At 40.4% G+C, this 12,754-nt stretch overlaps 1 protein-coding gene across 2 annotated transcripts in view; it reads left to right on the forward strand.

The window, feature by feature from the left end:
• The first annotated feature begins 2,858 nt into the window (after window positions 1-2,858).
• Window positions 2,859-12,754, forward strand: part of XRN2 (5'-3' exoribonuclease 2) — a 113,518-nt gene continuing 103,622 nt past the window's right edge. For both annotated transcript variants that reach the window (XM_045833092.1, XM_045833093.1), the window contains exon 1: window positions 2,859-3,039. In XM_045833092.1, coding sequence (XP_045689048.1) covers window positions 2,965-3,039 — 75 coding nt within the window. In that variant the 5' untranslated portion in view covers window positions 2,859-2,964. The remainder of the gene's footprint in view (window positions 3,040-12,754) is intronic.

A 12,754-nucleotide genomic window follows, 5' to 3' on the forward strand; every position in this document is an offset into this window, starting at 1 on the left:
ACTGTATCTCAGGAAAAGAAGTAGAAGTCCATGATTTAGGCTCCCGGCACCATCAGCTGTGTTGACACCAGGATATCCAGTTAATCCAAAGCCATGTGGCACCTCCTCATGGCCCACCAGTAAGAGTCCTTTCACCAGCTTTCTTCCGGGCAGTCTCTCCTGCTTCCTAAGGCATATGGCAAAAGGGAGCACCCCAAAGCCACATGGTTCTCTCTTGCCAAAGCTGCAGGAGTCCCCACTCTGCCAAAGCCACGTGGTTCTCCCCCCAATGGCTGTTGCATCTGGGTTTAAATCCCTGAGCTAATCTTCCTCTGCAGCCTCATTTCTAACTCCTATAATCGATTACACCTGTCAGCATTCCCATATCCTTCCAGCTTTACTGGGCTGCCATCTTGAGTCTGGGCAGGTGTGGCCCCATGGCGTGGAGCCAATCATCTCCAAGCTCTCACACAGGCGCCATAATCAGGGGGCGTTGCCTCCTAGTTACATCTTGGGTGGAAGTCACTTCCATCCCCCTGTCTCAAAGCATGGCCACAGCTATTTAACATATCCATGAAACCAGTTAAAGGTTGTAGATATGTTAAATGACCATGCCAGAGGTTAGCTGCAAAGCTGTTGCTATGCAAATCAGCTCTCAATGGCCCTGCTCCATGTGTCCCTTTCCCCAACTCAAACCTGTAGAGGTGGAGGGGGGAGGACATCCTATATATTTTTCTAATATTTCCTGGACTCCTTGAATTCTGGACCCCATTCCAAATCCCTATTTGGGGCCCCCCTCTTGGCTGCACCCTGTTACAATCCCTCCTTTCAGATATACAACCCCTTTATAATCATATAAAGGACAATGGACAAAAGTCTCATCTTCTTGTAACTACTTCCGGCTGGACATGGATGTTTTCTTACCCACCTTTGGGTCAGGGGTGCCCTGAAAAGAGGGGCACAGCACAGAGGGCTGCACCCTGTTATAGAACTACAGACTCAAATCTGCTTTTCTCACTGCAAACTGGCAACAAGTCTATTCTTAGGTTCCAGCTTTCAACCACCTGGGAGGGGCTCCATTACCTTCCTTACAGTTTGAAGTTCAAAAAGCTGGGTAAAGACTGTCATAGCCCAATTTGCTCAGCTGCCCATCCCTGTGCCAACTGTCTATAGTGTGTGTACTCCTATAAAAACACAGTACCTCCCAGCGGGACCAAATACTTGATAAGGAGTAGCTGTTTCTAGGAGTAACGAGGGAGTTCACCATAGACCTAATACTTTGGAACAGTTTTTGGTGTCCTTAAGTAAAATATGGGCTAACCATTTCACTATTTCCACTCCAGCAATTTAAACAAAGTAGCATCACACCACAGAGGAGGAGGGCACAATGAATACTGCATGCCAGGTTGCATGGAGAAATACTTTCATAGAGGCCTCTTGAGGTGAGCCTTTAGGATTGAGCATGATTTGTCAAACCAAGAGGGGATTCCAGGGAGACAAAATTCCAGGTTTTAGCAAATGAATATACCGTATTTTGCTGTGCATAATGTGCCCTTTTTGCCCAAATATTTGAGGGAAAAAATAAGGATTATACATTATACATGGGTACTACCTGAAGTACCTTATATCTGTTCTTATATTTTGAAATTGTTACATAAATTTTTTTGTACCATAATATTTTCAAATATGCTAAAATTCCTTCATAACATGAAAACCAAGTATCTAAATATAAATAAGAAATTGAATGACAAAATTAAAATGATTCTTTAATCATTTTATGATTTTTTTCCTGACAGTTTGGGAAAAAACGTGGGTGCGTATTATACACGGGAGTGCATCATACACTGCAAAATACGGTAAATACCTCCTCTTCCAGATTTCTGAATATATGCTGAAAAAACGTATTTGAAATAACAAGAAAACTAAGGATAAAAGTATACTGTTAGTGCAACGACAGGATTAAATAACCTTTACTTGGACTGAAGTATAAACTGTGTGCATAAGCAAGTGACTTAACCTCACCTACAACTTGGCTTTGTAGCATTACTGAAAATAGCCACCTCAGAGCGCTAAAGTAATGGTGAAAAGAGATAATCCCTTATACCAGCGGTCCCCAACCTTTTTGGCACCAGGGGCTTGTTTTTCGGGGAGGAGGGTGGGCGCCGAGGCAGGAGTCGGAGCTCAGGCGGGCTTCCCTCCCAGCGGTTCCTAATAGGCCACGAATCAATCCGATCCCCGGCCCTGGGTTTGGAGAGCTCAGCCTTTGCCAATGCTTGAGTACATTTTAAGCACTCAAGTAAATGCTGGAGATTATCAGCAAATTTTAAACTCATGAATGTAGCTGGAAGGCTGATTTAGATACTAGATACCCGCAGGTTCCATCTAACACTTAAAGTGAGTTACTTATGTAAGCCATCTATCATTAGTGCAAAATACTTAGAAAATACTCCTTTTGAAAGTCCGGGTACGTGCAAGACCGGGTAAAACGAGGAAGTATAAATAACGAGTCACTTTAGATGCTTTGATTCTACTCTGAACTGAGTTGGGTGAGAAAGACCACATCCGCAAGGAAGAGCTTCCCAGTGGTTTTCAGAGCGCAAAGATCCCCATCTCAGGGGAACCCGGGGACCGGGGAAACCAGATCTCAAGTGAGCCACGGCGAAGACGCATTACACCTGGGGCTCCGGGAATGGCATCAACAAGAGTTAGCGCGCGCCAAACGACGCTGGCCACAGACCTTAAGACCCGCTCCGCCGCTAACCTCACCTCCCACTACCAGCAGAACGGCGACCACCACCGCCCCGCCCCGTAGCGGCCTCAGCTCACTAGAGCCTCCTTCACGGCTTCCTCATTGGCGCCCTCGTGATGTCACTTCCTGTCGCAGGCGCACTCGTGGGAGGAAGTGTTCGCGGCCGCAGCTCCTGCCAGTCTCTTGGTTACGTTAGTCCGGTAGCCGAGCCGTCGCTTCTTTGCTGGGTCGCCGTTATGGGAGTCCCGGCATTCTTTCGCTGGCTCAGCCGCAAGTACCCGTCTATCATTGTTAACTGCGTGGAAGAGAAGGTGAGGGGGAGCCTGGTGGTCGCGGCGTTAAAACTGTGATCCCTAGAGCGCCAAGGCCGCGCGGCCTTTGGACCAGCCGCTTACCCCGGGTCGTCCTGCCGGGGTCTGTGCCGCCCTGTCGGCCCCACGGGAAGCTACGGCCAGACACGCGGTGGAAGTCGTTCGCTTTCTCGTTTCGCGGCTGGCGGCCTGGGCGGGGCGAGGGGTGAGCTGGGCCTGAACTCGCCAACTCCTCCCACGCTGGTTTTCCACGGACCGGAAGGCCCTGCCCAAGGCTTTGTTTTCTCCCTGCACAGTGAGTGCACTTTGGGTTTCTGAAGTGGCTCCGAGGCAATTGGGCCACTCTAGGCTGCTCCGCCGAGTTTGATAGGGATACATGGATGCTGATCCCAGTCTTTAACGATCTTGTAAAGGAATGCCCCGCTATGAGCTTTTAGTTGTGTACTGGAAAGCCTGAAAAGTTTTTATTTTAGTTTGGTAGACCTTTTGATGCTGGTAGACCGTACCGCGAAAGCAGCACCTTTGAACGCCTAGGGGGCTAGAAAGAAGTACCTGTTCTAGGTACCCCAACTGCTGGACAGCATCGTTGAAATTTTCAGAATTCCTGGGAGCATTTGAACGTTACACTTTTGTTTTTAGTTTTCTAATGTGTATGTAGACTTATCTAGTCTTGTGTTTTGTCTTTATCATTTCCATGATTTCGTCCGACTTCAACATTGTACTCTTAATTAGCATTTCTGGAATGGGAAGGGTCAGGGGCGTATAATGCTTCCCACCCCTTCGTTTTGGAAGGAGTGCCCGTCTGTCACTGCGACCTGATTTCTTTTGCACAGATTGGTAAGATCTTGGTGTTTTATTTAGGTTCTGTACAAGAAAGAACCAAAACTCTAGTTTTGATGGCGTTCTCAAGTATTCCTTGCGTTTTTCTCAAAGAGCAGTGTCTGTTTCCTTTGTTTTAAAAACTTTTATCAAACTTAATTAATTTTATTTGAATCTCATCGCATTTTTACTCTCCAGTAATAGCCACTTTTAACTGTTTTGGTTCTATCTCTAAATATCATGCTTATACCTGATTCACTGATTTTGAATTGTTGAATTCTAGCTATGATAGAAGAGGTTTTGGTCGCTAATGCAGCAACATCCCCACTCCCACAAGCCTCACCCCCACACCTCCTAATAATAGTAAATCACATCTTTATTTCTTCTGTTGGTAAACTTAATGTGCTTTTATTTTTTATTACATCTCCTATGTAAAGTATCTCTTGATTTTTACTTTTTGAATTTAGGTATTACTTTTTCTAACCCTGACACCCTTAGTCTTCACCCAAAGCTTGTCAGTTGTACTTTTGCTCTGTTGGCATCCAATATTAAATTTTTAGAGCTTTGGCTATACAAGTTTGTGTTAATAGCTGAGAAACAAAATAGTGTTACTCATTGTCATTGTGCAAATTCAGGTTATGTATGTACTGTGATTGTTTCTCTTGTGCTACTCTTAAACCCTTTTCTTTGTTTTGCCTTTCTCTTTTCCTTTTTTACGTGATTGCCCTCCAAACTATATTTTATCAGGTATTCTCTCAAATTCTCTTTCCTAGAGACTTATTCTTGAGGTCTTTATTTCTGTTGCTGTCACACTTGGTTGTTTAGATGTGCTGGAAAGCTGCTGCTTAATATTTTTTTAAAAATTCCTTTCTGCAGTCGGAGGTACTGTTTTCTGATCATCTTTCTGGGCTTAAATTCTTTGTTGGTTTTATTCTCAGTTCAGTTTTCAAGAAATGGCATGTGGGATATGTGGCTTTTCTGAGTCCATTCTACCCTTATACACACATGATTATTAGCTAGGTAGTTATAGAGTTTGAGTTTGAAAATTAGTTTTCCTCAAAACTTTGAAAGCCTTTTTTCTTTCGACTATTACATCCAGTATTGTTATTGAGAAGTTGAATGTTAATGTGATATATTTATTTAACCAACACTTATGTATGTTCACCACTTACCAGGCACTGTTCTAGGCATTTTACAAATTAATTTATTAATTCCTATAACAATATGACTGTTACTGTGTGCTTATTATTATTATTGTTAATGAGAAAACTGAAACACAGAGTAGTTAGTTAATATACTCAAGCTCTCTTGTCTAATACATGTCAGAGCCAAGAACATGCTTTTAATTTCTATGTTTTGGTTTCATTCTTTTTTTTCTTTTTCTTATTTTTTAAAATATTTTATTCATTATGCTATTACAGTTATCCCATTTTCCCCCTTCACTCCCCTCCCCCCTGTCCACCCCTCCCACTCACATTCCCCCCTTTAGTTCATGTCCGTGTGTCATAAGTTCTTTAGCTTCTACATTTCCCACACTATTCCTGTTCTCCCCCTATTTTCTACCTGTTGTCCATGCTATGTATTCTCTATATCTTTTTCCCCCTCTCTCCTCCTCCTACTTTCCTGTTGCTAATCCTCTTTGTGATCCCCATTTCTGTGGTTCCGCCCCTGTTCTCCTTGTTTGCTTAGTTTGCTTTTGTTTTAGGTATGGTTGTTACTGAGTTTGATGGGTTTTTTTTTTTTTTACTGTTCATATTTTTTATCTTCTTTTTCTTAGGTAAGTCCCTTTAACATTTCATAAAATAAGGGCTTGGTGATGATGAACTCCTTCAACTTGACCTTATCTGAGAAGCACTTTACCTGCCCTTCCATTGTAAATGAAAGCTTTGCTGGATAGAGTATTCTTGGATGTAGGTCTTTGCCTTTCATGTCTTGGAATACTTCTTTCCAGCCCCTTCTTGCCTGTAAGGTCTCTTTTGAGAAATCAGCGGACAGCCTGATGGGAACTCCTTTGTAGGTAACTGTCCCCTTATCTCTTGCTGCTTCTAGAATTTTCTCCTACATTTTTATCTTGCATAATGTAATTATGATGTGCCTTGGCATGTTTGAGTCCAACCTCTTTGGGACTCTCTGAGCTTCCTGGACTTCCTAAAAGTCTATTTCCCTTGCCATATTGGGGAAGCTCTTCTTTATTATTTGTTCAAATAACTTTTCCACTTGTTGTGTTTCCTTTTCCCTTTCTGGTACCCCTATAATTTGGATGTTGGAACATTTAAAGGTGCCCTGGAGGTCCCTAAGCCTCTCCTCATATTATTAAATTCTTGTTTCTTCATTCTTTTCTGTTTGGTTGTTCCTTTCCTCCTTCTGGTCCTTTCCATTCATTTGAAACCCAGTTTTCTTTCCATCACTTTTGGTTCCCTGTGCATTTTCCTTCATTTCTCTTATTGTAGTCTGCATTTGTTCATCTAATTTATGACCAAAGTCCACCAATTCTGTGAGCATCCTGATAACCAAGTGCTTTGAACTGTGCATCTGATAGGTTGGCTATTTCTCGGTTGCTTAAAAAAAAACTGGCTCTGGGGCTTTTAACTCTGTTTGAGCCATCTTTTTTATTTTATTTTATTTTTTTCCTTTGGTCTGGTCGAGCCTGTTGCATATGAGGGGCGGAGCCTTAGGTGTTCACCAGGGCGGGGCACCTCAGTGGCTGGGTTGTGACATTGTATGTGGGAGGGAGGTCTGAGAGGGACTGCTGGCGTCTGCTCCACTCTCACTAGGACTTCAGTCCCCTTTGCCACTTCTCACAAGCAAATTGGCCCCCTCTGGTACTGGCTTCCGGGCAGGTGGGTTTGTGTACTTTCTTGGACTCTGTGGGTTTCTCCAAAGAGCCTCCTGTGAGGCTGAGAGAATCTCCCGGTCTCAACTTCCACAGGTGTTTTCAGTTGGTGCCTTTAGGCTTTGTTTCCTGGTGCTGGGTCCCTGCGTTGCTTGGTCTGTGTCACTGCCCATTTTCACTTAGTTGGTCTGCATGCGAATGTGAGGCTTCGGACAGCCAGCTACCTTGCGCGCCTCCCTGGGTCTGCTCCTTGCCTCCCACACCCAGGGTTTGCCACCTGTCCCTCAGCTGCCCCTGCGCTTCTGGGGTCACCAACTGCCGTTTGCACCCGCCCGCCTCTGCCAGCTACTGATTTTTCCTGCCGGGACCCCTCGACCCCTGTCTGTAGGCCTCTGACTCCGCCCCTCCTTACTGGACTGGACGTATCTTATTCAGACTTCCGTTCGGTTCATTCCTCTCTGTTCTGGTTTTTTTTGTTTGTAAATGCTTGTTGTCCTTAGTTTTGGTTGCATGAGGAGGTACAGTGCGACCACCTATGCCTCCATCTTGGCCGGAAGCTGGTTTCATTCTTTTGTAGTTGATCTATTTTTCTTTCTGAAATGTTATAAGATCTTTATCCTTGATAGTGTAAGTTTTCATGATTTTGTACTTAAGTATAGATTTTTTAAGTTAAAATATATTTTTTATTAGTACTGGGCTGACTCTGAGTTTGGAGACTTGTGTTCTTCAATTCTAGAGACCATTCTTTATTACATATGCATTTTTTACCTCATTTTTCTCTGCCCATTCTGAACTCTGCATACTAGTCCTGGGGAATGATTTTTCTTTTTTCTCTGTTTTCTTCTCCCTCAACTCTCCCCTTCCCCTTTTGCACATGTTTAATGTATGCAATTTAATACATTTGACATGTGTTATTCATGAAACCATCACTACCACAATCAAAGAAAAGGAACATCAGCTCTAAAACATTTCCCTTCCTCTCTTATTCCTACCCCCCTCCCCACTGCATATCTTTAGTCAACTACTGATTTATTTCTGAATCTAAATAAATTTTCTTTTTGTACAACTTTATATAAGTGGAGTTATACAGTATCTACTCTTTTTAACCTAACTCACTTCTGTTCGGAATAATTATTCATCCATTTTGTTAAATGTTTCAATAGTTTATTTCTTTCTATTTTTGAATAATATTCTATGTTGTACATATATCACATTTTGTTTATTCATTCACCAGATTGGTGAACATTTTAAGAGAGATCAGATTGGATCACTAGGGGAGATCAGGGAGGAGTTGTAGGAATAGGTTGCCCAAGGCAATGGTAAACTCTCTAGGACAGGATTGGCTAAGAGGCTGGATGTCTCCTGAGTGTATGGAATTATGGGCTACAAGATTTGAAATAAAAGAAAGGCTCTGGGTAGCCCTTCCTCTGGGGTGCTGGAGGATTGTGCTATAGCAGCCTTTGTTTTCCAATGGACAGTGTTTTGGATGGGAACTCCTGGAGCTGCCTAGGATCAGGCTGGCCTGGCAGAGAGTGGCAGGAGTTGTTCTTCTGTAAGTGTTCTAGAGGGCACCAGCTCTGAGGCCTGCCAAACTTCCAAAATTGTGTAACTTGCATCTTACATTGTTTTAGTTTGTTAACTAACCCTACAGAAATAAGATAATTGAAACTAATAGAGTGGGGGTGTAAAACTCATTTTCACGGGGGAGGAGGGCACATCAGCCTCTCAGTTGCCTGCAAAGGGCCAAAATAATTTAAGGACTCTATAAATGTAACTACTCCCTAACTGCTAAGGAGTTGAAATTACATTCGGTTCTTGAAGGCAACCAGAGAGGCTGATGTGGCCCCCCGTGAAAATGAGTTTAACACCCATATAATAGAGGGATGATAGGAGAACTCAGTTGTTAAAAGATTTTAGCTTTAGGCCTGGCTGGTATAGCTCAGTGGATTGAGCATGGGCCTGCGAAGCAAAGGGTCACAGGTTTGATTCCCAGTCAGGGCACATGCCTGGGTTGCAGGACTGGTCCCCAGTGGGAGGTGCACGGAAGGCAACCACACATTGATGTTTCTCATCCTCTTTCTCCTTCCCTGTTCCTCTCTCTAAAAACAAAATAAACAAAATCTTTAAAAAATGCTTAAAAATATTTTAGCTTTAATTGATAGGCTTAAGTGACTAACACATGTGGGAAGCTGTTATATCAAAACTGTGAAGCTTTTGAATAAAGACTCCTTTCCTTTATCACTAAACCTTTGCCTCTGGAATTTTGCCTAGTGGGTTGCAGCAGGCATCAGAACCCCAGTTGCTGTTACCTAACAGTTTGAATTGTTTCCCCATTTTTGGTTATTAAAAAAGTCTATGAAGGCTGGTATACAAGTCTTGGTGTATACATATGCTTTCATTTCATTTCTTTTAGTATTTTTTCTCTTCACTGAAGACATGCTTATTGACTTTTTAGAGAGGGTGAAGGGAGAGAGAGGGGGAGAGAAACATCCATATGCGAGAGAAACATCAGTTGGTTGCCTCTTCCACCCCCTAATGGGGGCTGAACTTGCAACTTAGGAATGTGCCCTAAGAATCGAACCCAAGACCTTTAGGTTTACAGGATGGTGCTCTAGCCAATTGAGCCACATCAGCCAGGGCTATGCTTTCATTTCTGTAGAGAAACTACCTAGGAGTTAAATGTTTAAATTGTATGGTAGTGTGTGATTATTTGAAAGAAAAACTTGCCAGACTGTTTTGCAAAGTGGTTGTGCCATTTTACATTCCCACAAACAGTGGATGCGAGTTCTAGCTGCTCCGATTCCTTGTCAGCACTTTGCACGGTTAGTCTTTTTAGTTTTAGCCATTCCAGTGTAGAAATGTTATGGTTTTAATTAGCATTTCTCCAGTGACAGATGATGTTGAGCATTTTTTTAGGTGCTTATTTACATTTCATGGATCTTGAGTGAGGTGTCTATGCAGATCTTTTGCCCATTTTTAAATTGGGTTGTTTTCTTACATATTAATATGTCTTGCAAATATTTTCTCAATATGTGGTTTGCCTTTTTACTTCTTAGTCATGCAAAGAAGAGCAACATTTTTAAATTTTAATAAAGTCTGATTTATTTTTTCTTTTATATTCTTGGCTTTTGTGTTGTATTAAGAAATATTTGCCAAGAGCAAGGTTACTAACATTTTCTATTTCTTAGAGATGTTTTATAATTTTAGTTCATCCAATGGTTTCTGTTTTTAGTTTTTTAATATGGTAAATTACATAGATTTTAAAATGTTAAACTCATGTTGCATTCCTTGGGTAATTCCCACTTGGTGTATGCTATTGGATTCAATTTGATAAAGTTTTCTTGAGAGTTTTTACTCTTATGCTCAAAAAGTATATTTATTTATAGTGTTCTTGTAATGTCTTTGTCTAGTTTTGGTATTAGAGTAATGTTGGCCTCAGATTGAGTTTTGTGGTGTATACCCTCTTCAAGAATTTTGAAAGTTTGTATAAAATTGATACTATTTCTTTCTTAAATGTTAGTAGAATTCACTAGTAAAGCTATCTGGACTTAAAGTTTTGGGGGAAGGTTTTTACCTACAGTTCAGTTTTTTTAGTGGACATAGAGCTATTCAGATTATCTGTATCTTTTTGAATGGGGTTTTGTAGTTTATGTCTTCCACAGATTACTGTATTTGGTCATGTATGATACAACACACTTTTTTGCCCAAATTTTTAAGGGAAAAATTAGGGCACGCATTATGGGTAGTACTAATTCCATATCTATATAAATGTTTTAAATTCTTTTGTTTATGCTTATTCATTAAAAGTGTAACTCTAGAAAGCAATAACGATAGCTGTATGCAAAATAATACCCTGGATTATAATAATCAGTTTTATTTGTAAATATAAATAAATAAATAACTTAATTAAAAGGTGAAGCAAAAGACTTTTTTCCTGAAAATTTGGGTGAAAAACGTGGGTGCACATTATACCTGACAGAATTATGGTATGTCATTTTCACCTAAGTAGTCAAATTTGTTGGCATAAAATAGTTCACAGTATTTTTTATCCTTTTAATAGTGATAGAACATGTAGTGATGTCACTTGTCTCATTCCTGATATTAATTTTGTTTTGTCTCTTGTATTCTGTATATTCCTGTATCAGTCTGGCTAGACTGGTCTGAAAAAACTAGCTTTTGGTTTCATTGATTTTTCTGTTTTTCTATTTTCTATTTCATGATTTCTGCTGTTATTTTTATTACTTATTTCTTATGCAGACTTTGAGTTTAGCTTGTGTTTCTTAAGCTGAAAATGGAAGTCAATGCTTTGGTACATTGCTTCTCTGATACAGGTGTGGACTGCTATAACCTGTTTTCTAGGTACTGATGCAGCAGCTACATGCCAGAAATATTGACATACTGTGTTTTCATTTTCATTCAGTAACAGATACATTCTAATATCCCCTTTGACTTCTTTGCCAGATTGGTTTGAGAGTGTTAATTTTCAAATATTTGGGAGATCTTCCAGACAATTTTTTCTGTGATTGATATCTAATTCAGTTCCCTTGTCAGATAACATACTTTCCATAATATGAATCTTTTTAAACCTTACTTGATTTGTTTTATGGTCCAGATTATGTTCTAGGTAAATGTCTCCTTTTTACTCGAAAAATATACAAGTTCAGCTGTTGTTGGGTGGAGTGTTCTGTAAGTGTCATTACACTGGTTGATGGGATATGGAAAGCATGAACAACACTTATTGATTTTCTGTCTTTTTGTTCTGTCAGTTATTGATAGGAGTATGGAAGTATACCATAATTCTTTGGATTTGTCTGTTTCTTCTTTCAGTTCTGTTGGTTTTTGCTCCTTGCATTTTGAGGCTTTTTCATTGGGTGCATGAATGCTTAGGAGTGTTTTCTTGATGAATAAACCCCTTTGTCATTATAAAATGACTTTATCTCCGGTAATCTTTGCTGTGAGATTCACTTTAGAGTTAGTATGGTCTGTTTCAGTCCTGTTTTTTAGCCTGTGTAAGTCTTAACAAGTGGGTTTTTTAAAAAATCCTCACCTGAGGTGTTTTTTTTTTTACTGATTTCAGAAAGGGAGAGAGGGTGATACAGAGGGAGGAAAACATCAGTCAGTTGCCTCCTAGACGTGCCCCAATCAGGGATCAAACCCGCAGCTTAGGTATGGGACCTGATCAGGGATCAAACCCTCAACCTTTTTGTGTCTGGGATGATGTTCCAACAAAATGAGCCACCCAGCCAAGGCTAAAATGAGTGTTTTGGTTCTTTTTTATTTATTTATTTTTTTTTGTACACAACATAACAGTTGCATTTGCTTTTTCAAATGTTCTGTTTGATGATCTCTGCCGTTTTTTTCATTGTGGCAAAATATACATAATATAAAAATTGTCATTTTAACCACTTTTAAATGTAAAATTGAGTGTCATTAAGTACATACTCTGTATGTGCAAATGCCATTCATTTCTAGAACTTTTTCATTCATCCCAAATATAAACTCTACCCATTAAGCAATAATTCCCTGTTTCCCCTATTTTCTCCCTCTGAATTTTCTTATTCTAAGTACCTAATATAAGTGGCATCATGTAATATTTGTCATTTTAGTTTGGCCTAATTCACTTAGCATGTTCTTAAGATTCATCCATGCTTAGCATGTTTCAGAGTTTCATTCCCTTTTAAGGCAAAATAATAACTTCTCATTGTATATAGCACATTTTGTTCGGACACGGTGATTTTTACCTTTTAGCTATTGTGAATAATGCCACTATGAACAACAGATTAGTGTTTTGGGTATATACTGACAACTGACTGCTTTTCTTTCATTTCTTTTGGGTATATGCTTATGAGTGGAATTGCTGAATCATATGATAATTCTGTGTTTACTTTTTTGAGGAACTGCCAAACTTTTCCCAGTCTCTGCCTTGGGGCATTGTGGTTAGATTGAAATCTGTCCTCTTACTATTTGTTATCTATTTGTTTCCATTTTCCAATTCTGCTTCTTTTGAATTGTTTCTTTAATGTGCCCTTGTTATCTCTTTCTCTCCCTCTCCCTCCCCACTCC

Source organism: Phyllostomus hastatus, unplaced genomic scaffold (assembly GCF_019186645.2).
Source record: "Phyllostomus hastatus isolate PE091 unplaced genomic scaffold, TTU_PhHast_1.1 phas_contig_17, whole genome shotgun sequence".
NCBI lineage: Eukaryota > Metazoa > Chordata > Mammalia > Chiroptera > Phyllostomidae > Phyllostomus > Phyllostomus hastatus.